The sequence below is a fragment of the Eubalaena glacialis genome, chromosome 14, assembly GCF_028564815.1.
Source record: "Eubalaena glacialis isolate mEubGla1 chromosome 14, mEubGla1.1.hap2.+ XY, whole genome shotgun sequence".
NCBI lineage: Eukaryota > Metazoa > Chordata > Mammalia > Artiodactyla > Balaenidae > Eubalaena > Eubalaena glacialis.
This window is the reverse complement of record NC_083729.1, coordinates 81,271,131-81,298,203: the sequence shown is the minus strand read 5'-3', so window position 1 is coordinate 81,298,203 and position 27,073 is coordinate 81,271,131. Positions and strand designations below refer to the sequence as shown.

Genomic DNA, 27,073 nt, shown 5'->3' with positions numbered 1-27,073 from the left:
TCCTCCAGACATTGGAGCGTCATCTTCTCCATCTCTTTAATCTTTGCATGTCCACCCAGGTCCCCAGGCACTGCCCTCCAGCTAAGAGATTTTTAATTGCACCTTGATGGGGTGTGGGGCTCACCACCATTGGACAGTTGAGGGACAAGGAGATGATGTCACTGGCCCAGGTCCTTGGACTCCTGCTGCTCTGTGTTCCTGGTGAGGAAAATTGTGCCAAATCACAGAACTACAATGAATGGTCCCTCCAGTGTTAACTGTGTTTCATTGGAAACATGTTTTTGAGATGTAATAGGAAAAAAATGCCACAACGTTATTCAATTCGCCAGCTCTCACAATGCAGAGATGAGCTTTTCTGTTTCATTTTTCTTTCTAAACAAGCTGCATAATATTATAGGTCCAATCTCTCTCTGTGAGTGCAGATTCCTCTTACTCATACTCTGTAGTCACAGGCCTGGAGAGTCTTAATCAGCTGCAGGGCTGGAACCAGCCTCGTGCACACTGATGAGAGGGACAACCTAGCCTGGTTCCAGCACAAGCCTGGAGAGATCCCGTGCTCCTCATGGACCAGCTTCCAACTGAGTTCTCTGAGTTCCCACTCAGTTCAGTGGTGATGAGTCTGGAATGACTTCACTCCCAACGTCAGCAACCTGGAATATGAGGATATGGCAACTTGTTACTATGGTCAAGCACGTAAATATCTGTCAGTGATGATCATCCCTTCACATAAGCTCCCCAGTTGAGGGCATTCAGTGAGGTTCAGCCAGTGATCCTCCATCTCCCACAGATGTGGCAGAAACAGCATCCATGGGCCTCAATCTCCCACATCTGCCCACAGAAACAATGACTTGGCAGCCATCCATAGACAAAAGTACCTTTGTGGGAGCTTTGGGATCCAGGTAGGAAGGTGTGAAATCTTGGCGGAGTCCAAGACCAATGAAGACCCCTTGGAGGAGGCAGGCACATGTCTGGTGGCAGAGTCATCAAACATGGTCCCAGCTGCAGCTGCTGGATTTGGCTTAAGCTCTACTTGGCTGCAGCCCTACCATGAGCTCTTTATGCCAAGGGATCAGGGAGGAGCCACACCCATATCCATTATAAGGGACTCATCAACCTTAATCCCAACTGCAGACCCTGAAGTAGCCCTGTGACCCAGCTCCAGCCCTGCTTGACCATGGTTCTGGAGGCAGTCCTGCCCACTCATCAACCCACCCAGTGACCTGGTAGGATCCTGCCCAGGTACCAGCAGGAGATAAACCCATGCATGCCCCTGGTAACAGGTTTACCATCTGAAGACCCAACAGCTGACCAAGAAGCAGCCCATGACCCAGATCAAGCCCTGCTTGACCATGGTCCCAAAGACACTCTCATTTACCCAGGGACCTGTCATAAATCACACCCACCCATGACCCCAGTACCAGATCTGCCAATCATAACTCAGTCATGAACCCAACAGCAGCCACATGACTTGGCTCCAGCTTCACTCAACTAAGACCCCAGAGACAGTCCCATCAGACCACGGACCCAGCAAGAGAAGATCTTTACCTACCAAAAAAACAGTCTGTAAAAAATGGCAGAAGTGACATGACTGTGCCTTCAAATACTCAGACACCAACACAAGGCCACAGGGACCACAAAGTATCAGGCAAACATGACACCACCAAAGGAAACTCATAAAGCTCCAGTAACTGACCTAAAGAAACAAGATTCATGGACTCTCTGACAAAGAATTCAATATAATGGTGTTAAAGTATCTTATTGAGCTATAAGACAACACAGACAACTAAATGAAATCAGAAAAACAAACATGAATAAGGTAGAAAATTTAATAAAGAAATAAAAACCATTTTAAAAAACAGAAATGCTGGAAGTGAAAATTTTAAGAGAGAGTACCAACAGCAGACCTGATCATGCAGAAGAGAGAAACAGCAAACTTAAAGACACATCATTTGAAATCAGCCAGTTAGAGGAACAAAATGAAAAAGAGTGAAGAAAGCTAACAGGACTTATGAGACACCCCTCGAATCAATACACACATTATTGGAGTACCAAAAGTAAGAGCAAGAAAGGGGTGGAACACTTAATTATAGAAATAATGGCTGACTCCACCTGCAACAGGGCTGTGACAGCCATGGAGAAAAGAGGAGGCCCCACCTGACATCCAGTGCAGGCTCTGGACATCACAACACCAATCAAACCCCTGATAAAGGGGATAATGACCAGCACACTCTGTCTTTGGTATGGTTGGCATCCATGCCAAAAACAACCCTCGCACCAAAAATATTGGACTCACATAGTCTACACAAGGATGCTCTCACATGAAAACACCCCTTCAAGACCAGAGTAGATAACTGTTTCTCCTGAATTCATAGAGATGCAGAAAGTTAAGTAAAATGAAAAAGCAGAGGAACTACTCCCAAGTAAAAGAACAAGAGAAATCCCCTGAAAGAACAAATAATGAAACAGACCTCTCCAGTCTACCAGACCCCAAGTTCAAAAAGGATGTAATAAAAATGCTAGAAGAATTAAGAGAGATTATCAATTGAAATACAGATCATTGTAACAAAGAAGTAGAAACTATAAAGAGGAACCAACCAACACAATTGCTGAGATAAAAACCAATCCAGAAGCAATGAATGGCAGACTAAACAATGCAGATGAATCAATAAGTGATCTGGAAGATAGAATAATGGAAATCACCCAAGCAGAACAGCAGACAGAAAGACAAATGAAAAAAAAAAAAAAAAGAAAGCAACATACAAGATCTACAGGATAATATAAACCATGCCAACCTATGCATAATAGTTGTTCCTGAAAACATATTCAGAGAAATTATGGCAGAAAACTTCCCAAACCTAAAGAAGGAAATAGATATCCAGGTACAGGAAGCACACAGGGTTCCAAATAAGATGAACCCAAACAGACCCACATGAAGACATATCATAATTAAAATGGCAAAAGCTAAAAGATAAAGAGAGGATTCTAAAAGCTACAAGAGAAAATTAAAGAGTCAGTTACAAGGGAACCCCGAAAAAGGTATCAGCTGATTTTTCTGCAGAAACTTTGCAGGCCAGAAGGGAGTGGCATGATATACTGAAAGGGAAAAACCTGCAAACTAGGATACCCTACCTAGCCAGATTATCATTTAGAATGGAAGGAGAGAGAAAGAATTTCACAGACAAGCAAAAACTAAAAGAATACAGTAATACTAAACCTACCCTAAAAGAAATATTGAAAGGTCTTCTCTAAAGAGAAAAGGAGCAACATTCTATAAGGAAGGGAAAATAACAACAGGAAAGGCAAATATATAAAAGGAGTAAAGATCATTTAAATAAGCCAGTACATAGATTAAAAAACAATCAAAAATTTTTATAAAAGTGATTGTAACTACAGTTAACAGTAAAAGGATAAACATGAAGATGTAAAATAGGACATCAAAATCACAAAATGGAGGGAGGGGAGTAAAAAAATGTAGACCTTTTAGAATGTGTTTGAACTTATATGACTACCAGTCTAAAGCAGGTAGCTATAGTTATGGGTCAACATACTTGAAAACCAGGGTAACCACAAATCAGAATCATACAATAGATTCACAAAAACAGAAAAGAAAGGAATTCAAGCATAATACCAAAGAAAACCATCAAATCACAAAAGGAAAAGCAAAAAGAAGAAGAAATAAACGAAGAAGAACTACAAAATCAACCGGAAAACAAGGTTTAAAATGGCAATAAGTACATACCTATCAATAATTATTTTAAATGTCAATGGACTAAATAAATGCTCCAATCAAAAGACATAGAATGGCAGATTGGATTAAAAAAAAAAAAAACAAGAACCTACAATATGCTGCCTACAAGAGACTCATTTCAGGGTAAAAGACCCACACAGATTGAAGGTGAGTGGATGGAAAAAGATATTTCATGAAAATGGAAATGACAAGAAAGCAGGGGTAGCAATACTCAGTTCAGACAAAGTAGACCTTAAACAAAGGCCATAAAGAAAGACAAAGGACATTATATAATGATAAAGGGATCAATACAAGAAGAGGATACTACACTTGTTAACATATATGCACCCAATATAGGAGCACATAAATATATAGAACAGATACTAACAGGTATAAAGGGAAAAATTGACAGGAATACTATAATAGTAGGAGACTCTTAATACCCCACTGACATCAATGGACAGATCTTCCAGACAGAAGATCAATGAGGCAACAGAGACCCTTAATGACACAACAGACCAGTTGGACTTAATTGATATCTTTAGGACATTCCATCCAAAAAAACCCCAGAATACACATTATTTCCAAGTGCACATAGAACATTCTCTAGGTCATATTAGGTAACACATACTAGGTCACAAAACAAGCCTCAACAAATTTAAGAGGATAGGAATTAATTCAAGCATCTTTTCTGACCACAACAGTATGAAGCTAGAAATTAACTACAGAAAGAAAAATGGGAAAAAAACAATCATATGTAGACTGAACAACATGCTACTAAAAAAATCAATGGGTTAATGATAAAATCAAAGAGAAAATCCTAAGAATGGAAATTAGCTCTTCTACATTGTTTGCCTAATTTTAGATTTCATTACTACATAATGATTCTTATACTACAGGATCATTTTTCTGATAACAAAATTGGGGTTCAAAAAGAATAATTTGTCCACAATTACACAAGAAAGTATTCTAACCCAGGTTAGCCTAGTGACAGGGTCTATATTATTTCTATACATCATATTCCACAGCCACTCCTTAGAGCTATCTTATATAACCTAAGTTAACTTAAGTTGAAATACAATTGTATTAGTTGACCAAATATTTCAGGATCTATGAAATATAGCCTATATTACAGTCAGAAAATCTCTTAAAATATGCAGCTCTTTCTATAGATTAAACTAAAAGTGGTGGTCATTATTACACAATTTTTAAAAGCAAAGCTCAAAATCATAGTCAAAAGTATGCAAATATGTATATAATACATATATGTTAAATTAAAATATACATATATATGTTAAACTACAGATAGGGAGATAAGAGAGATAGAGGTAGAGAAAAAAGAAGAGAGAGAGACACACAGAGAGACCAAAATGTTTACATAAGGGTAATAAGTTTACCAGTTTATAGGGGTTTTGTTTTATTTTACTTTTCTACCTAAATTCTCCATAAAGCATTCATAAATCTCATATGGTTTTTAAAATAATTTAAGATTGCTCTGTACCTGTTTTTTTTTCTCTGCAAATCTTACCATGACTTTTTGACTAAAAACAATAAAATCTGACGTGGCTCGTAATACTGCTTTTGTTACCTAGCAACCTCAGGGATCCAGGGAAGACTAGGTAGCCATTTGCAGTCTTGTTGGCTTATACAGCACTGCCATTTACTGACAGAACTTCATAACTGCACCCTGACTTCAGTGTGAGGCAAGTCACAGTCAGCAATGTGACACTATTTCTTTTTAATTATTTTCATTTTTAATGTTTATAGAAATGGTCAACCTTATACAAAGATATATAAAACACACATACACTGGAATATTTTGAAGCTAATCCATTAAGAATTTCAGTACACTGCTTTTCCCAAGCAGCCACCATGCCACTATAATACAGAATTAAGAGTAATTCCCTAACATATCTAATAACCAGTTTCTATTCAAATTCCTTGATTCTCTCTAAATATGTTGTTACAGAAATTTCACTTCGGTCAATGTCCAGGTCCAGATAACTGTACGGTTAAGTTTTACCACAACCTCAAAAAAAAAAAAAAAATCCCTGTATTTTATGAAAATTGTCCAGGGAATAGTAAAAGAGAGTAAACTACCAGTATTTAGAACTATAAATCATGTCATGAGGCTAGGATAATCTTGAAACCAAAATTAAAGACTGAACATGAAGAAAGAACCCAAACTCATTTATAGTCCTCGATGTAAAACTCTAAGAGAAAATATTAGAAAGCTGTATCTGTTAGAATTTCACTTGGCTGCACTCAGTTGGAATCTAACCAGGGAATCTTGATAACATGAGGGAGTGTTCTTTTCTCACAGAACCTAGGGCAGGGGTCTCAGGGACGGAACAGGTTCCTTTCCTTCCTGCTCCCTCACCCTAGTTTGTGACCTTCACCTTACTTATCACAAGATGACTTTTCCAGTGTTCCAGGCAGAACCACTTGGACTTTACTGGTGTGGGTGGAGGTGGGGCCACTGTCTTTTCTGTGACATTTGGCTGTCTCTGTGGTTATTGTCTAAAAGCTTTCTCCCTTTCTAGGCTGCCCTTTTCCTAGTCCTTTGGCAAGAAAGAGCCAGCATTTGTTAGGGGTCTTTTTTGTCTAAGCCCATTTGTGTTCCCAAGTTGCTAGTTTCTCCAACACCTGCTCTGTGATATATGAGGCAAAAAGAAAACTTAGGCAGTTTTCTATCATTTTTCAGGTCCCAAGACCCCTACATGGTCTGCCTTATTCTCTCTACCTGTGTTAATTCCCTAGGGTCACCATAACAAAGTACCAAAAACTGGGTGGCTTTTTAAGCCACAAACTGGGTGACTTTTATAACAGATACTTATTCTCTCACAATTCTGGAGGCTGGAAGCTCCAAATAAGGTGTGGGCAGGGTCATGCTCCCTCTGAAACCTGTCAGGGGCAATCTTCCCTTACCTCTTCCTAGCTCCTGGCAGTAGCTGTCAATCTTTAGCATTCCGTGGTTTGCAGCTGCATCGCTTCCATTTCCGCCTGTCATCACATGGCATTCTCCCATCTAGGTTTCTGTGTATTTTCTTCTTTTTATAAGAACACCAGTTATATTGGATTAGGGACCCACCCTTTTCCAGTATAACCTTATCTTAATTTAATTAATTTTATCTGCAACAACCTGATTTCCAAATTAAGTCACATGCTAAGGTACTGGGTGTTAGGACTTCAACGTATCTCTTGGGAGGAACACAATCCACCCCATAACATCACCTTTCAGAGTATTATTTTTTTTAACATGATGCCTGGGGTTTTTAGCTGTACTTAGTGGGAGGAATAAGGAAAAGTACTTCTTTCTTTTGGGAAGTGGAAGTCACCTTGTATATTTTTTAAACTTTCAAAAACAAAACATAGCAGCAACAATAAAACAAGGAACCAGTATCAGCTTTAGGTGGAATATTCAATGGTCCAAATATACATCCACAGTTCAATAGTGAAGACAACTGAATATCCAGGGTTTTTAATAAATTTATATGCATAACTACTCATATAGTAAAAGCTGAAGACACCTTATATTTACTAAACACCTATCTTGTTCTTGACAAGAAAGCAAAAACCCATTCCCTGCAAAATGTGACTTAGCAGTTCAGCTGCCAGGTCACTGGAGGGCAAAGTAGAGAGGGTGGCACCCTTGCCCATCCACCCACTACAGGATTCCTGATCTAGGAACTGAATCATCAGTTCCTTAACAATTAAATATTGTTTGTTAAGAACATAAAGTGTTTTAATAATTAAACATTGTTGCTGAATGCCTTAAAAATAACAGGGTGTCCAGTCATTTAAATTTCCCAGGTTTCAAGTTGAGGATGTGAACCAGTTAAATGTAGGGACTCTATAAAACAATCTCATTCTAGCTCCATATAGTTTGTTTTTGTTTTGTTTTGTTTTGTTGTCTCTTTATGCCAATACCATACTGTTCTGACTATTAAAGCTTTGTATTATAGTTTGAAGTCAGGAGGTATGATGCCTCCAGTTTTATTTTTCTTTCTCAAGATTGCTTTGGCTGTTCGGGGGTCTTTGTGTTTCCATACAAATTTTAGGATTGTTTTTTATATTCCTGTGGAAAATGCCATTGAAATTTTGATAGGCATTGTATTGAATCAGTAGATCACTTTGCCAAGACTATGAGAAGGAGTCAATCTCACAAAAAGACAAAATAATCAGCAGTAATTTTTCTAAGGCTATAATAGTAAAGACCTGTCCAGAAGAAAGAAGTTTCTGTATTTGTCATCTCCTTTCTGTTTAATTATTCCATGTAAATCTAAGTGCTACATCTCTCTCCCCACCTCAGTCACTGCCCTGGGAGGTATAAATAGGATGTGGCAGCCCTTGGGATGAAGCCTGCATGGCACTGGGCAGGAGAGACCCTGCACCCATCTAGAGAATATTTGATAAGATATGTGGTTCTCCATGTTCTTCAAGGATCTGTACATCTTTTGTCATACCTCATGTCCTCATGACGTTATGTTACTGCTGTCTGCACAACAGTGGACCCCAGCAATACTAGTGTGGAGAAAAAAGGAAGGAAGGAAGGGAGGGGGGGAGGAGATACTTGTTGATTTATCCATAAAAATTCTAATTTTTCTAATTAAATTATATATCCAAGTAGTTTCAATGTGACATATTCCCAAATACACATATTTATCAAATTCAGTTTGAAGAGCAATCACTGAGTACTCAGTATCGAGGCACGATGGCGAATACAGAAGTATTTCAAGCTGTTCAAATATGATCATAAAATTCCATGATGCAAGGCAGGATGTGGGAAGTATGAAAAATACCACTTTACCAAAGTGATTGCCTACCTACCTGGAGAGTTTGGGTCACTCAGGTTTTACTCTCTCCTTAAATAGCCAAAATCTCTTAAGTAGCAATGGAGAACTTCATTATGTGTAAAGCTCATCATCCACAAAGCCTCCATTGTAGTCTGGAACTCCAGCCTGATTCAGTGGCTGTGACTGTGAGGTCAATTTTCCTTTCATAATCAGTAGTCTTGTAACTCATTACGGGAGCTTTAAGCTGAAGATGGCCTTTGTCAGCCTGTGTCCCTCAGAGACAGCATGGGACAGAAACCCTACCCTCCACTGCCAATTAGAACTTCACACAAGTGAAAAACAGATTTCCAGTGCATTAAGCCACTCAAGCTTTGGATCATATCTATTAGAGTAGCTATCATTGCTCTTAGTAAATACACTTATCAGGCTGAAGATTATTCCAACTGGCAGCATTTAGTGGAAATCACAAACTGGTTCTTAGAAGGCAAAGGTTTAGACCCTGACTGTGCTCCTACAACCACGGTATCATTAAGGGGGCCTTTGTTTCCTCAGTTATAAAAGTCAATAGTTAAGGCTCTTTTCTATATTAAATATGATGTTTGTATCCTGACTGAGTTCCGGAGCAGCTGTCACGCTGAAGAAAGAAACGTATTTTCATGCTGCACAGACTCATTTTTCATTCTGTCACTGGATTTCAGAAAATGCATTAAAATGTCTCCTCTGACTTAAGGGAAACAGATGGCAACTGTGCAAACAATTTTCCTGGTTTACGAAGGTTTTGCCAAGTGCCTCAGGAAATGTAATGGAAGTACTTTAATTGGGAGGCAAGGCACCGTGTTCTTCCTGCAGCCCAGATCTTCCCCACCTCTGTGGCCTGGAGTGAATCACTTCCTCTCTTAGGGACCCAATTTTCTCCTGTTTGTAATGAATGGAGCTAGACATGGTTTGTCTCTTCCAGTTCAAACAGTCCGCAAATCTACAAAGACCCTCCAAGATCACACTAAGTCTATATACTATTCAGTCTAACATGGTCCCAGACTCAGCTGCAGCCCAGACAGTCCCAGTTAAGGCACCACCTTCAGAAGCAGTTTTCAGGGCTTCAGAAATTACTGAAAGTGATCACCAGAGGGCGCGCCAGAGCAAGAGAGGAGAAAACAGCAAGTACCACGTGACTGCTGAACAATCCTTGTTCATTTCACTCATTCATTTGGGTAAACATGTATTGGACACCAAGTGTATGCCAGACACTTGTTAATCACGGAGAGCGCAGTGGTGAGTGCGATCCCTCATAAGATGCCTGTGCAATGCAAGAAATAATGAGGGATGTGAAGACTATTCTTTTTCATGGAAGTGGAAGATATGATATCCTGGGCAGAGACAAGTGTCAATGATACGTTGTGCGTGGTTATTTTTGCGATCCTGGTTTTTCCCTAGGTTGATGTGTCCCGGTGTATGTGCCTTACATTTGGGTGGACTCCTCCTGGTTTCCGTTATTAATTTCGGCAGCTACCCCTTGTCTAGTACTTATCCAAATTCCCAGCCATGTCAATTACAAGATTGACTAAATATTTACCCTTTCTCCTCACTTCACTTTAAAGGGCCATGAAATTTGGGGTTCAAGGACTAGAGATGAGCCTTTCTAATCTGTAAGGGTCCTAGGTTTCTTTTGAGGACTACTCCAATCCACTTGCAGTATCACAGTCATGCCAACTCAGAGAATAAATTGAAAAGTATTCCATATCTGTGTATCTCCTTGACATAGGAATTATCAGTTACAAAAAAAAAAAAGCTTATAAAGAAACTGCTTGAAAACTGTCTTGTATTAAGTTGTTTTGGAGGAGGTAGGTCTTTGACAAACTCCTCAATTTCTTCTAAAATTAGTGTCTATCTCTTCTTGGGCAAATTATTCCATTTATTTTGGGAGATAAGGAATTGTGCCCTTCACTTAGATGTTCAAAAAGCAAAAGCTTATCTGGGGGGAGGGGCAATTGGATGAAGGTGGTCAAAAGGTACAAACTTCCAGTTATAAGATAAATAAGTACTAGGGATGTAACGTACAACCTGATAAAGATAATTAACACTGCTGTGTGTTACATATGAAAGCTGTTAAGAGAGTAAACCCTAAATTGTCATCACAAGGAAAAGGATGTGTTTTCTACTTCTTTAATTTTGTCTCTGTATGAGATGATGGATGGTCACTAAACTTATTGTGATCATCATTCCATGACGTATGTAAGTTAAATCATGATGCTGATTGCCTTAAACTTACACAGTGCTGTACACCAATTATATCTCAATAAAACTGGAAGAAAATATTAAAAATTTTAAAACAAAAATAAAATTTAAAAAAAGCAATGGCCTATGGGGGCTTTAATCTGAACATGGGTAGAAAATGAGAAGAATAAACATTCTATCAAACCAACCCTGCCTAACCTAGAAACCCTGGACGAGTGGGTTTCTGGAAAATGAAGTAAGAGGACGAGTCAAGCATGAGGTGAGGAGGGGCAGAGAGAAGGCAATGGTACAGGAATCATGACAGCAGTCAGGGAGATCAATAATCCCATTGCAATAAGAATCTGAATCAGGAAGAGACCACACGTTTGAGAAGCTTCTGAGAATCCTTGAAAAGGTGCAGCCTTCACCAACATGTCACAGGGAGGCCCGGGCAGTTTTATTTGAATAACAAAAAAGGGTGAATTAACTGATTAATGAATAAACAAAATGTGGTATATCCATGCAGTGGGATATTATTCAGTAATAAAAAAGAAGGAAGCACTGATACATGCTACAGCAGAGATGAACCTTGAAAACATTAGGCTAAGTGAAAGAAGCCAAACACAAAAGACCACATATTATGATTCTACTTTTATGGAACGTTTAGAATGAGAAAATATAGAGAAACAGGAAGTAGATTAGCAGTTGCCAGCAGCTGGGAAGGATGAGAATACTAAGAGGTGATAGAGAAGGAGAACGGAGTTTCTTTTTCGAGGTGATGAAAATATTCCCGGGCTTCCCTGGTGGCGCAGTGGTTGAGAATCTGCCTGCCAATGCAGGGGACACGGGTTCGAGCCCTGGTCTGGGAAGATCCCACATGCCGCGGAGCAACTGGGCCCGTGAGCCACAATTACTGAGCCTGCGCGTCTGGAGCCTGTGCTCCGCGACAAGAGAGGCCGCGATAGTGAGAGGCCTGTGCACCGCGATGAAGAGTGGCCCCCGCTCGCCGCAACTAGAGAATGCCCTCGCACAGAAACGAAGACCCAACACAGCCATAAATAAATAAATAAATAAATAAAAGACTTTCTATTTCACCAAAAAAAAAAAAAGAATTGACTGGAAACTTACTAATTATTTAAAAAAAAAAAAAATTCCCAAATTATGATGATGGTTGCATTTGTAGTGTGATATGGTGAATATACTAAAAAACACTGAGCTGTGTACTTTAAATGGGTGGATTGTATGGCATGTAAATTATATCTCAATAGTGATGTTACCCCCAAATCACTACCAAAAAAAGAAATGGAAAAAAATAATAGTGAGGATAGCCCCTGAAGGCTGGAAGAATGGGGGAAATCCAGGCAGCACGTGCTTTAATTGTTAAAAGCTTCTTGGTATTCTATAATCTCTTTCTCATTCTCAATGTCTATATGTGTTTTTCTCTTTTTCCTTGGTCACGCTGTCTAGAAATTTGTCTATTTTATTGATCATTTTCAAATAAATATCTCTTGGTTTTATTCACCAAAATAGCTTTGTTTTTTATGTGCTTCTGTTTTTTATTTTTACTAATTACGTCCTTCTACCTTCTTTTGGTTTATCTTGTTCTGTGGCTAGCTTCTTGAGTTTAATGCTTAGTTTATTATGTTTGATCTCTTGGCTCTTTTTCTTTAATAAATTTATTTTATTTTTGGCTGCGTTGGGTTTTCGTTGCTATGCACGGGCTTTCTCTAGTTGCGGCAAGCTGGGGCTACTCTTCGTTGCGGTGTGTGTGCTTCTCATTGCAGTGGCTTCTCTTGTTGTGGCGCACAGGCTCTAGGCACGCAGGCTTCAGTAGTTGTGGTGCGTGGGCTCAGTAGTTGTGGCTCGCGGGCTCTGGAGTGCAGGCTCAGAAGTTGTGGTGCACGGGTTTAGCTGCTCCGCGGCATGTTAGTTGCTCCGGCATGCTTCCCGGACCAGGGATCAAACATGTGACCCCTGCATTGGCAGGCAGATTCTTAACCACTGTGCCACCAGGGAAGTCCTCTTGGTTCTTTATCAGTAAAGAAAACACATTTTCATTTGAGACCCAGTTTGATTCCATCCCATGAATTTTAATATGCAGTATTAAATACTAAGAGTATTTAATAAATACTTAATATTTAATAAATAAAATACTGCATTTTAATATGCAGTATTCCCGCTGTTGTTGATGCTTCAATAATTCGTTGTTCTGTAATTTGATATATTTCCTTTTTAAGATTTTTAGAGTGGTATTTTTTTAATTTCCAAGTCAGTAATTTGTTAGTTGGCTACTTTATGGCTAAGTTCTAGGTTTATTGCATTGTGGTAAAGATAATGTGACCAAAATGATTTCTACTTTGGGACAATGTATAAATGTTTCATTCTCTTTTGGGCCCAGTACACAGCTAAATGTTATAAATATTCCATAGGCATTTGAAAAGATTATGTTTTCAATGTTATATACCCAAGTATCTACTGATATATATGTGTGTGTGTGTGTATTATATATATACACATTATATATATTATATATAATGTGTATATATATATATACACATTATATATATTATATATATATTATATATATATGTGTGTGTGTGTGTATTATATATATATATTAAAATGAATTGAGACATATATCTCTTTTTCTTTTTCTAAAGGGGGTCAGTATGTGGATTAGAAAGAAACTATTTGAAGCTTGTGCTTCTCAACCAGGGAACTTAGACAGAAATATTCTCAGCTACTTTTGGAAATGTCCCTTATTACATAAACACACTTGGGAAAGAGGCAAATAATCTTTAACACATTGATGCCAGCAAAATTATTTCACACTACTGTCAGTTCTGTTATTCCACACAGGATAGGATGATGGGCCTGGGAAGGAATGAAGAAGGGAGAGAGATTCCAGTTTTCATTGTGTTGGTCCCAACTTCTTTGTATATATAGAAAGTCTTCTGGTGTAATTGTCATTTTCTCAAGTTCTTATTGTGTCTCTAATAAAAATTTTTAACGTATTTTGATGCATTTTGACTCAGTATAAAAGTCCATCACTATTAAGTCTTCTTGGTGAATTGTATCTTTTATCTATAGTCAAAATATCCTAATTCACCAGCTTAGGGTTCAAAATTCACAGAAGAACAGAGAGCAATGGACATTCCATTTCCTAACTGCATCCTTGCACTTCCTAAGAGCAAACTAACCTCCCCTTTTGAGGAATTACTTCTTTCTGATTAGGTGGAGTCAGCTGAGGATGTCATGGGACCGACCCTTTCCTTAGCCAAGGGGTAGCCCTTGACCCAAGCTAGGCTAAACAAACCTCCCTGCTTGCTGAATCTTGAGGAAAAGGACCCAGAGACTGAAAGCATTTTCATTCTATCTAATCACTCGACCTGAGCAGGCTGTTCCTGACATAAGAACATTTGAGGATGAGCGTGAATATAAGTTAGAGACTTGGAGGCACTGCCATGACTTCAAGTGAGTTTTGACCCTCTTCACCTTCCTCACCACCACTGCCACCACCAGCCTCTCTCTCAGCCCCTAATGGTCCCTGAGCCCCAAGGGACACACCCCTCCTTGGGCCCCAAGCCCACCCATTTCCTGTCCTTAGGAAAATTGGCAGTCTCAATACCCACTGCCTTGCTATCATGCTTTCCAAATGATATTCACAAAAACAGATCAATCTGATATAAATGTATTTCCCACAGTCTGAGCTCTTCAGTCTTATATCATTTATTATATTTGATTTTGTCCCTGGAAGTGCTCTTTCCTCTAATTCTATTTCTCCAATATTACATATTGTCCTTCCTTCAGTTAGCAGTTGCCTGACAATCCTCATCCATTGCATTAGTTGTTCCAATCATTTTATGTATTCGTTTTAAATACATCTCTTTTCAACAACATATGGCCAGATTTGTGTGTTTCATTCACTGTTCTTGGTCTTTCAGTTGTAAAGTTTTTCTCATTTATATTGTCAAGGTACAAATTTTTCCAAAAAAATTAAAGTTCTCATGCATATATATTGTGAGCATGTGTCAAAGATTCATTCAATTTTTTGATGACAGAACCAGATGATAAAGCTGGTGAAAGGAGGTCATAGATACACACACACACACACACACACACACCCCTATCAAGGCTAGAATAAGATTGCTAAACAAGATTCAAAACTGGTTAATGTCCTACAGAGCAATAAAACCATAAGCCCTGGAGTGGTCTTCCCAGACAAAAATCATTTGTCAATTTCATGATATCAGTTTTTTTCTAGGCTAGTATCTAACTTTTTGGAATCTAGTCTTTAATCGGTAATAAATACAAGTCAAACAAACTTTATTTCTCTAGCAAATCAAAGGACCTTGAAAGAAGAAGAAACCTTGAAGACCTTGAAGAAAAATCATGTATGACAGTTATTAAAGAATGGTAAGGCTTGGGAATTCCCTGGCAGTTCAGTGGTTGGGACTCCTCGCTTTCACTGCCAAGTGCCCAGGTTCGACCCCTGGTCAAGGCTCCCACAAGCCACGCAGCACGGCCAAAAAAAAAAAAAATAGTAAGGCAGACCCTATTCCGGACCATTACCATCATAAGTGTAGGGACCACCATGCAGCGATGGGGTTATACAGAAGGGGAGAGAGATTGGGCTTCAAATACAAGGATTAGTGGGAATTTATAGCCAAGGAGCAGGGTAGGGGTCAGTGGATAGAAAATTTCTAAGAGGAAACATCAGAGGTAATTCTGATTCTGGCTGAACCAACCTGATGGGAGCCTTGCTGAAGGCAGGCCAGGGTCCTCAGACATTACCTGGGAGATGATGGAATATAAGGAACTCAATTAGATACCAAGGAGGATGCAGGATGGGGAATTCTGGTTAAATTGACTTAGCAGGATTCTTGCTAAAACTGGACAATGCAGTGATAAACACAGAAGCCCAAAATTCAGGGCCTGCTTGAGAAGAGAGTTCAGAGGAGCCTGAGTAGAGTTTGGTCAAGGAGAGAATTTTTCTCAGTAGTCATCATTTTGCCTTACCTTCAAGCTTTGGATAACTTAACTTTTATTATAGTTTGTTCTATTTGGACTTGGCCCGCCCATCTTATTTTATATTTCTGTTTATCATATTTTTCTCTTGATTTTTTATTTCCTTGTCCTGAATTTTGCTACTTTGGTTTATTAATTGTTTTTCTTCTTCTGGTGCTTTGGAAGACGTTTATCCCATTGCTGTTGAATGCCTGTCACTTGATCCCTTTTTATTTCCATCACTAGTCACATGGCCTGAAGGGCAAGTGCCAGGCATCCCGGGTGTTACTCTACCTTCCACCAGCCCCCATCCCACTTCCAGCACCAATGTCTTTTAACTCGGAGGTGCATGTGCTTTTTTGAGGGCTTTGTAGGAAAAACTAGTATTGGCTGCTTCAAGGACCCCTGCCTATTTTTGTGATGGAATGGAAGATTCTAGATTCTAGTTGCTCCATCATTTCAATCATGTAATTTAAATCTGTGCAGTTTTCCCCCAATTTTTTTTTTCTCCTAACAGGATCCTTTGTGATGCTCCAATCATGGAATACATTTATTCTTATTTTAATATTTTTTCTGTCATTGCAAAGGGAGTTTGAGAGTGGTGGACAGGTCCATCATGTTCAATGTAGAAGTCCACATTATTCCTTGCTTCAGTTGTTGGGTTTCTTGATTTTTCTTTTTGTTTCTTTGTTGTTTGTTTTCTTGCCACCCTGCCCTCTTCCCATCCTTCCCTCTTAGGTTCGGAACTCTAGTCTCAGCCAGGATGATCAGGGCACTTTGGGGTGGAGGGTGCGTTAAGGGGAAGGGAGTGATCTGTGCTTCTTTCCCCAGCACCAGACTAACAGCCCTTAAATGTGATGCTGATTAGTATTGGGAGAAGAGCCAGGAACCAGCCTAGTTTAACCCCACTTAGAACCCAAAGGAGCCAATTTAAGAAAGATACAGTTTAAGATGATGAATTAAACTCACACATTCAATCACAATACCCCCTTGTTTAAAAACAAAATTAAGGGGTTTCTCTGGTGGCGCAGTGGTTAAGAATCCGCCTACCAATGCAGGGGACACGGGTTTGAGCCCTGGTCCGCGAAGATCCCACATCTCGCAGAGCAACTAAGCCCGCGCGCCACAACTACTGAGCCTGCGCTCTAGAGCCTGTGAGCCACAACTACTGAAGCCTGTGTGCCTAGAGGCCGTGCTCCGCAACAGGAGAAGCCACCGTAATGAGAAGCCAGTGCACTGCAAAAAAGAGCAGCCCCCGCTCGCCGCGACTAAAGAAAGCCCGTGCGCAGCAGCAGTCCCAACACAGCCAAAAAGTAAATGAATAAATAAATAAATAAATTCTTTAAAAAAAAAAAAAAAAAACAGAATTAAAAAAGACTAAGATGCAAAAAAAATTTTTTAAGAAATTATTTTAAAGAAATAAACCCACAGGGAATTCCCTGGCGGTCCAGTGGTTAGGACTCTGCACTCTCATTGCCAAGGGTCCGGGTTCAATCCCTGGTCAGGGAACTAAAATCCCACAAGCTTCACGGTGTAGCCAAAATAATAATAATAATAATAAACAAACCTACAAGGACAAGAAGAACAGGGCAGAGTCAACAGCAGCAAAATATTAGGTTGAGTGGTAACCACGTTAACTGACCCGTGGAGCTGAACAGAAGAGCTGGCGGAACTCGAAAGCAGAGAGGGATTGGAATCCTTTTGAAATGGGATCAGGATATACATATTGAGGGAATGAGGCAACGTCACAGAGTGGGCAGGAAAGATGCAGAGCCCAGGTCCTTAGTCAAGATGAGCAAGACTGGGGGGTGGGGGCATGGTCAGAGGGGTGGGAGGTGCACTCAGTGAGGGTCCCTGAGCCAGCACAAAGCAGAGTAGAGCGTCCATAAAGGACCTGAGGATTTCGACAACAAAGGCAAAAAGTGTGAAGAACCAAACCTGAATTCACGTACTCCACAGCTGTCTGCGGAGCTGGTCCGCGATGGGTTTCTCTGAGTAGGGTGAGAGGAGACGCAGGGCTGGATGCCAAGCAGACAGACAGGGAGCCAGGGAACTCCAGGGCCGAGCTCAAAGGGCTCATCACTAGTGGAAACCCGCTGGAAACCACAAGCCTCAATATGTAAATCTCCAAGGGTCCATAAGCCCTGGTACGTTGCTGCTGTTGTCTCTTTCACTCTAGAATGTCAAGAAACACCTGCAGCCTTAATGTCCTCGTGGAAACAAGATGAGTGTCTACATTTTCCAGAGGAGGACCAAAATCTTGGGTCACGTTTACGGCACACGTGTTTGCACATGGTTGGGCAAAGGACTTTGCTTCTCTCAGCATGTCTCTCTTCAGAGATGAATGGAAAGAGACACAGCTCCAAAGCAGCAAAGCAGCAGTGAGTTTTCAAGTGACCTCCTCTGTCTCCCTCCTTCCAGGCTATTGGAGCCATCCTTGCCCCCTTGGAGACGCAGGGCAGATGTCCATTTGTGGCACTCTAGCCCGAAGACCGGCAGTTGATCAGATTCTGAGCACCACTGAATGTGGACTCCAGAATTTCCTCCTACCTTTCTGGAATATCAGCTTAAGTCAAGTACAAATGACAGACAATATGATCCTAAGGAGGGAGGGATCAAACTGAAATCAGAAGAATCACCTGCCTGGGACTCTACTGTGAATGATGAGCCGAAGAAAACCTTTGAACCACAAACTTCAGGATGGATTATCAGACACAAATATTCAGGAGCCAGGTAGGGAAGCCCCCATCCTTCAAACTTTGCGAAGAGCAAAATTGTGTCATTGTGTCTCTAAAATGCTGGGTGATTTACTCTATGGTACTGGTGGGAGGCAGACCTCTCAAATAGGCTGGTTAATCATCCTACTTCATCCTCTTATTGGCTGCTTTGTGCTCCACTGCAAAGCTCTATCATAATTGGTTTATGGTGAAGATGTCAGTTATTTTCTATTTTTTTACCTTTTAAACAACATTTCAATGAGCAGTCTTGTATATACGTTTGAGACTATTTTTCTACTCATTTCCAACCCGGGGACAATCTAAGGAGTTTCCTTTTTCTCCCCTCACCCCAGTGTTTTCTGCCAAGTGTATTGTTTCCATTGGGTGACTTCATTCCCAGGGTCTAATCTGCAGACTGGTGCAACTAGGTGCATGAGCTCTGAGTTGAAATCTCAGCTCTGCCACTCACTGCCATGAGCAAGTCACTTAACCTCTCTGCACTCAAGTTTCCTCATCTACAAAATAAGGGATAGAGTAGTTTCTAGTTCCTAAATTTGGAGGGATAATTAAATGTGGTGATCAATGTACAATGTCTGGCACTTCATAAATGCTCAATAAATTTCAACTATTTTGATTGGTATTGCTTGCATCTCTGCAGAGAAAATCACTTTCTATCCTCTTTAACATCCATGTCGACTGTGTCCTCAGTCAACTGTTTTTTACACTTAACTTCCACTCTCTTTATCTCCAATTTGCTTTCTCTCTTTCTTCATCTTCTGGTGAGATCCACTGCTGATTCTGCTATTCAAGGTAACTAGCAAAGCTCTCAGTGACAAAATCAATGAAGGCTACCCTAATCTTCAGAATTACTATTACAATTTCTTTTGTAAAACTTACTATTGCAGTGGTCTGTATTAGTCCTTGGTTCATTATAATTTATCAGCTCTGATCTATTATTGATTTTCAACTATTTGTGGTAGGGTTGTATTTCTGTTTTTTGGGGTTTTTTTTTCTTCGTTCATTCTGCAAATGTTTGTTGAGCATTTACCAAGTGAAGATGCTGGACTGGGCCTTCCAAATATAAGACAATGAAACATCAACCAGCTTACAATCCAGTAGGGTAGAAAGAATCTGACAGCAGATAAGAGCAGCTAGGTGTTCTAGGCCCAGTGACCTGCCTCTGTACTCTACAAAGTTGAGTCACTTGCTAGGAGATAACGCAACAGAAGGTCTCTCTTGAGTTGAGTCTTGAAAGACAATTTGTTGTTCACAAGCTCATGGAGGTGAGCAAAAGTGTCTCCAAGAAGAGGGAGAGTTTTGTAAAAGCTGGAGGTCACAGAAGTACAGTAAGGACTTGAAGATGCTGGGAGCAATGTATGCTAAGGTGGGAATGGAAGTTTAAGGGGGAAACAGGACTGCAACAAGTAAAGCTGGACTCACAGCAAAATGAGGTCTTCAGGGCCCTTGATGCGGTTACTATGGAAACACCAAGGCACACCATGATTCCCTGGCAGCTCCAAATACAGCATGCACCTGGTTCAGCTCATTGTGGGTACCCCTCTAGCTCTACCTATCCTGTGACAACAGACAACCAACCAAGTAAAGTCTGCTTTTCTACTCTTTTGAGCTTTGTTTTTGTTTCACAGGCCATCTATAGCTTCATTCCAAAATAGATTTCAAAATAAGACATGGGCCTTTGTTTGATACGCATTTAGTCTTTTTTGAAACAACATGGTGGCAAAGGAGAGGTTCAAATAGGAAAACATTCTTTATTAATATTATTAACAAAAGAAGCTAAAAAGTTTCATAATGACATTGAATGAGGTTTATCATTTGCAAAAGCCCCCCACCCCATGAGAAGGTATAAAGAAGTGCACTTTTTAAAATGAGCTTATTTATAAAACAGAAATAGAGTCACAGATGTAGAAAACTAACTTATGGTTACCAAAGGGGAAAGGCAGGGGAGGGATAAATTAGGAGTTTGGGATTAACAGATACACACTACTATATATAAAATAGATAAACAACAAGGTCCCACTGTATAGCCCAGGGAATTATATTCAATATCGTGTAATAATGTATAATGGAAAAGAATGTGAAAAAGAATATATATATAAAAATATATGTATGTGTGTATATAGCTGAATCACTTTGCTGTACACCTGAATCTAGCACAACATTGTAAATCAACTATATTTCAATTGCTTAAAAGTACAGGGTTTTTTTTTTTTAATGTGCTTATCTTTCTTTGTAATTTATATTCAACCTACTGTCCAAAAAATAAACAAACAAATTAATAAATAAATAAGCAGCAGTCCAGGTGTGGGAGACTGCTAAAATATGGGACATCAGGCCATAGACATAAATAAATCATCTTCTAGGATTTTAGAGCTCACCTAAGAATGACAAACATTCTCTGTCAGGGAAGCCGCAGGCCCTCCACTCCTGCTTGAGAAGGGAGTTAAGCTTCAGTAGCTGACCCAGGGCTCTGTTCGCCTTAGGTGAGAAGGGTTTTTACACAGTGAGACAATGGACAGCTATCACTGTGGTGGACGTTCAGTGGAGGAACCAAGCTGGAGATCAAACGTGAGTAAAATCTAAACTTTCCTTTCTCGGTTGTCTGTGTCTTATGGTCCCTGTGTCTCTGAAGTGATCCGTATGCTGACTCTTTGAAACCAGACTCTGAGATCCTCCAGGGCAAAGCTACAGTCCGTAATCAAACTGGAGGATTGATTGCACGTTTTCTATGAAGAACAAGAGTCAGGCATTGGGTGAGAATAACTTGTCTGAGTGATAGTTTCAGAAATTTATTGGGGAGCAAAGCATATGTTTTGAACAGAGCTTTGCTCAATGGTCAGGAAGGGACACCGTTTTTGTACAGGAGCGAGGTTAAGAGGAAACTTTGTGTGTATACTTTCAGCTCAGGAACCAAAATAGAGATCAAACGTTAAGTATTTTTTTCAACTGATTCTTTGCCATTTCTGTCTAATTGGTTTGCTTTTTGTTCCATTTTGCATGTTTTCATTCATTAGGTGTCAGGGATAAAACAAATTTCATTCCCAGATTAGGTACAGGGGAGGGGAAATTGTTCTACAGGAGGCTAACTGATGACTAATTTTTAAGATTTCCAAACCAAAATAACTGAATTGGGGAAGGGGGCTTGCTGCCCTTTCAGGGTAGGGTTTTGTGCAAGTGGAAGTTAAGGGGAATCACTGTGGTTCACTTTCAGCCCAGGGACCACAGTGGAGATTAAACGTGAGTACATTTTTGCTCAGTTATTTGTGAGGTTTTCATCCTGCTGTATCATTTGTGCAAATTTGTGACATTTTGGTTAAATGAGCCATTCCTGGTGACCCAAAAGTAAAAGGCAGAAAACCAGAAGATAGTCAATTTTTAAGCTGAACAAACAGAAAAGTTGTTGAATTTGTAAGGAGAGCAGGGTTTGTGGAGAGAAAGGGGAAGAAAAATCTGGATTTTTCTGTGAATTAGCCTTTTTCCTGTGAGTGGCTTCAGAGGGAGGTTGTTGATCAGGGGGGTGTGTTAGCTCACTCACTGTGGGTTACGTTCGGCCAGGGGACCAAGGTGGAAATCAAACGTAAGTGCACTTTTCTACTCCTTTTTCTTATAGAGTCGTGAAATTTGGGGGTTTTCATGCTTGGGATATGAGTTGAGGTCACTTTCGAAGAGAATGGGATTCTTCTGAAAATTAGATCGGAAAGGGACTGAAAATCAGGTTGTCTCGGAAGAGCAAAGAGCTAGTTAGTTGACGTGGCATCTAAATGGCCAGATTTTCTCTGTATCCGGCAGTCAAATGACTTTAGCAGCAAAAACAGGTTTTTGTTAAGGGGAAAGTAATTAAGTTAATGCTGAGGATCACCTTTGGCCAAGGGACACGTCTGGAGATTAAACGTAAGTAATTTTTCTCTACTACCTTCTGAAATGTGTCTGGGTCTAAATGCCAGTGTTGACTTTTAGAGGCTTAAGTATGAGTTTTGTGGAGATGGGTAAATGAGAACATTTCAGATTTATTATCAGTTTCAAAAGTTAAACTCAGCTCCAAACCTGGATTTGTAGACAAAAAGATTAATCTACACCGAATGACTCAAAGGGAAAAAAAAATAGTGTCGATGAAAAAGAAATCCTTGCAGCTCTAAAAGAGCAAAAGCGAATTAATTTTCATTGAAATTTGCCAAATATTGTATTGATTTTTGCTCGTATGTACAACACGGAAAAGTAGAGAAATGTATTTCTTAGTCTGTTTTCTCTCTTCTGTCCGATATATTATTTTATAAGAAAAAACATCAATAGGATGCACTACAAAATCAGTAAGAAGTTAGAAAAGCATATTTATTTGTGATAAAGTTGCCGCTTAATTGCGAATCAGCAGCAATGTCATTTTTAGAGGCTAAAATGAGTGCTAAACTGTCAATATTTAGAAATTCTATAGAGATTCTATACCTTGACAGATTACTCTTTTTTAAAAAGCCACATTTCTATATTATACTAAACTGGAAATGATCTCTTATCATAATGGAGGAAAGACGGTTGTCCCCAAAAGCTCAGTTTTGAAGTGATTTGTTTAAGTGAAGGAAAATTTAAAACTTGCGTTTTTTAGATGCCCACGGACATGTAGAAAAATAGGAAATATTTTGAGTATGTTCTTTGTTATTACTTGCTGGTGTTTTTATACTGCAGAGGAGGCCGTGGCACAGCTAGGGTGGTCTGTAGACTTCTTGGCGGTCTCTTTTCGTGATTGAATGACGTTGGCGGCCGGGTCCCAGGACTCTGGTGACGGCGCACCTGGCCGCTAAATGCCGCCAAAGGCCACGGCAACCCCGCGATCGCCCGTTCAGCTGTGCTGTGGCCCTCTTTCCTGACACAGTGATACAAATAATGTCGCTAACGGAAGAGAACAGAAATGTGATGGGCATGAGTTAACATGGGGAAAACAGGGAGAAACCTGATTTTTATTAGCGATTCCAGAAATGAAATTCACATTATTATATCCTCTTAATAAAAATTTCCAGTAGAAGACTACAAAGAACTTAAAGCTATTTTTTCGCAGTGATATGTAATTTTTAAATATCTTCTCATCAAATGTATTTACGTCATAAAAGCTCAATCCAAATGAAATATATATATATATATATATATGTAAATTCTTTTAGGGCAAAATCGACACCAGCAAAAATATAACTGAAGGCCAGCAATCTGGCCGTTCAGGTTTTGATCAATTAATTTTTACTGAGTTCAAAATAAATATCATTAAGCTATATTCGCTGACAAAAAATAAGATAAATTTGTGACATGTTTTTAATTTTCAGAAATTTAGTGGCTTCAGTAGGATTATATTTCAGGTGTACAAAATATCTAACCATATATAAATGCCATTGATAAAAACGTAATAGAATATGTTTTCCAATCCCCTCATTCTGTGATTAGAACATTTTTAATCTGGCTATTTTAATTATATATCCTTTAAAATAGTTTAGTTATTTGTTATTGTCATTGTTGTTTACGCCAGGTAATTTCAAAAGCAATACTTGAAAAAGATTATTTTTGGTTTGTGACAACCTGACAGGACTATTTTAGGGCCATTTTAAAACTCTTTTCAAACTATTTAAACTATATAAGTATTTTAAACTGTTCTAAAACTGTATTTAGGGCCTTTTAAACATCTTTTAATAAATTTTAAACTCCATTAGAAAGCTAGTAAGAGGTCTTACAAGAGTTTCCATATCAAATATGCTAATTGGTTAATGCAAGATAGAAAGTTTAAAGCTATCAAAAATTGACCCAAATAGGAGTATCTTCATAGAATATTTCCTCTCCTTTTTTTCTAGAATTCATATTATTTTGCTACTAAGGCTATTTTATAAAATTCTCTGAAAAAAATAGTGATGATGGTCAAAAGAGAAGAAAGTATCAAAACATTAAAAATTCAGTATCTTATATTAAACTGCTTGGTTAACATGGAGGCTTATAGCTTTATGAAGGTTTATAGCTTTATAAAAATCTCTTCACTTGTCTGTGACTTCTCACAGCAAAAGAAGATTCTTGATTTGTTATTTAACTCACGCTCTCCCACCTGAGGGCTTGAAGGCCCACAAAGAGCATTTCCAGCAGGCCATCTGGCAGCTGTTCATGGTCAGAAGTGAAGCTAGCCAGTTCCTCCTGGGCAGGTGGCCAAAATTACAGTTGACACTCCTGGTCTGGCTGAACCTTGCCCCATATGGTGACAGCCATCAGGCCAGGACCCAGGTCTCCCTTTGAGGCCTTTGCGAGGAGTGGGTGAGTTGCTGGCCTGATCACAGAGGGTGAAGGGGCCGATCCCCCCACCGACCCGGGCCCAGACTGAGTTTGGGGCTCACCCTGCATGGTGGGTCTGACCCCAACACGCCCAAAGGAAGCCCAGGAAGTGAAAGGCAGCCTGATATCACTGCACAGAACTAGGAGAGGCGCAGGGGAAATGATCTGTGCAAGTCCTGTTCTCACTTCTAAACTCTGAGGGGTCCAATGAAGTGGTTTTGTTTCTTGGCCTGAAGCACTGGGTTCCCTGCAGGAGGCAGAGAACACAGATGAAGGAGAGAAAGGTAAGGTCAGAAGAACATGCAGAGAGCTTCGAAAGGCTGCAAAGAGTTCAAACAAAGCAATTTAGAACTTTCTTAAGGGGTAGGGGCTATAGGGAAAATCGCCAAACCATGGCGATGAGAAATATGCTTCATGGCTTCCCTAGTTGCTCCCTGGATGCCACAGAATAAGCATGCTGCTCTCTACATGTCTGTCCCTTACAGTTCCAGGCTCACCCACAGACAATGCACCCAAGTGGAGAACTTCCCTGTTACTTAAACACCACTCTCTGTGCTTCCTTCCTCAGGGTCTGATGCCCAGCCATCTGCCTTCCTCTTCCACCCATCTGAACAGCAGTTAGAAACTGGAACTGCCTCTCTGGTGTGCTTTGTGAATGGCTTTTACCCCAAAACTATCAAAGTCAGCTGGAAAGTGGATGGAGTTGTCCAAGACAGCAACATCCAGGAGAGTTTCACGGAGCAGGACAGCAAGGACAGCACATACAGCCTCAGCAGCACCCTGACGCTGTCCAGCTCCAACTACCAAAGCCACAGTCTCTACACCTGCGAGGTCAGTCACCAGTCCCTGGCCTCCGCCCTGGTCAAGAGCTTCAATAAGAACGACTGTTAGAGCGAGAGGCCTGCAGGCTCGTGCATCACCTGGGCTGGGTCCCAGCCCCTTTCCTCGCCTCCTCAGGCCTCAGGCCCTTTGCCCTATTGCAATCCTCCAGCCCATCTCCCCACCTCATCCTCCTCCCCCTCTTTGGCTTTAATCATGCTAATGTTGGGGGGAAAATGAATAAATAAAGTGAACCTTTGCACCTGTGATTTCTCTCTCCTTCCTGATTTAAGCCTTTCAAACATTGTTTTTTTTTTCTTTTCTTTTTTTTTTAACATGTTTATTGGAGTATAATTGCTTTACAATGGTGTGTTAGTTTCTGCTTTATAACAAAGTGAATCAGTTATACATATACATATATCCCCATATCTCCTCCCTCTTGCATCTCCCTCCCTCCCACCCTCCCTATCCCACCCCTCTAGGTGGTCACAAAGCACCGAGCTGATCTCCCTGTGCTATGCGGCTGCTTCCCACTCGCTATCTATTTTACGTTTGGGAGTGTATATATGTCCATGCCACTCTCTCACTTTGTCCCAGCTTAGCCTTCCCCCTCCCCGTATCCTCAAGTCCATTCTCTAGTAGGTCTGCATCTTTATTCCTGTCTTGCCCCTAGGTTCTTCATGACCATTTTTTTTTTTTTTTTTTTTTTTTAGATTCCATATATATGTGTTAGCATACGGTATTTGTTTTTCTCTTTCTGACTTACTTTACTCTGTATGACAGTCTCTAGGTCCATCCACCTCACGAAGATATACAGATTGCCAACAGACACATGAAAGAATGCTCAACATCATTAATCATTAGAGAAATGTAAATCAAAACTAAACTACAATAAGATATCATCTCACACCAGTCAGAATGGCCATCATCAAAAAATCTACAAACAATAAATGCTGGAGAGGGTGTGGAGAAAAGGGAACCCTCTTGCACTGTTGGTGGGAATGTAAATTGATACAGCCACTATAGAGAACAGTATGGAGGTTCCTTAAAAAACTAAAAATAGAACTACCATACGACCCAGCAATCCCACTACTGGGCATATACCCTGAGAAAACCATAATTCAAAAAGAGTCATGTACCACAATGTTCATTGCAGCTCTATTTACAATAGCCAGGACATGGAAGCAACCTAAGTGTCCATCAACAGACGAATGGATAAAGAACATGTGGCACATATATACAATGGACTATTACTCAGCCATAAAAAGGAACAAAACATTGTTTTTCTAATGACCCAGTTTATCTTCCAAGGCAGGGGTCCCCAGTGGGCCGCACGGCAGGAGGTGAGTGGCAGGCAAGTGAGAGAAGCTTCGTCTGCAGCTCCCCATCGCCTGCATTACCACCTGAACCATCACCAACCCCTCCCCCCACCCCCCCTCACCCCGTGAAAAAATTGTCTTCCACCCGGTCCCTGGTGCCAAAAA

General features: G+C 40.1%; 1 protein-coding gene across 1 annotated transcript in view; it reads left to right on the top strand.

Annotated features, from left to right (window-relative positions):
* LOC133105256 (immunoglobulin kappa light chain-like) overlaps positions 1-25,661 on the top strand; it is a 29,406-nt gene extending 3,745 nt beyond the window's left edge. The window contains exons 3-6 of the mRNA XM_061211235.1: positions 6,693-6,701; positions 22,035-22,043; positions 22,333-22,370; positions 25,339-25,661. Coding sequence (XP_061067218.1) covers positions 6,693-6,701; positions 22,035-22,043; positions 22,333-22,370; positions 25,339-25,661 — 379 coding nt within the window. The remainder of the gene's footprint in view (positions 1-6,692; positions 6,702-22,034; positions 22,044-22,332; positions 22,371-25,338) is intronic.
* Positions 25,662-27,073: the final 1,412 nt, after the last annotated feature.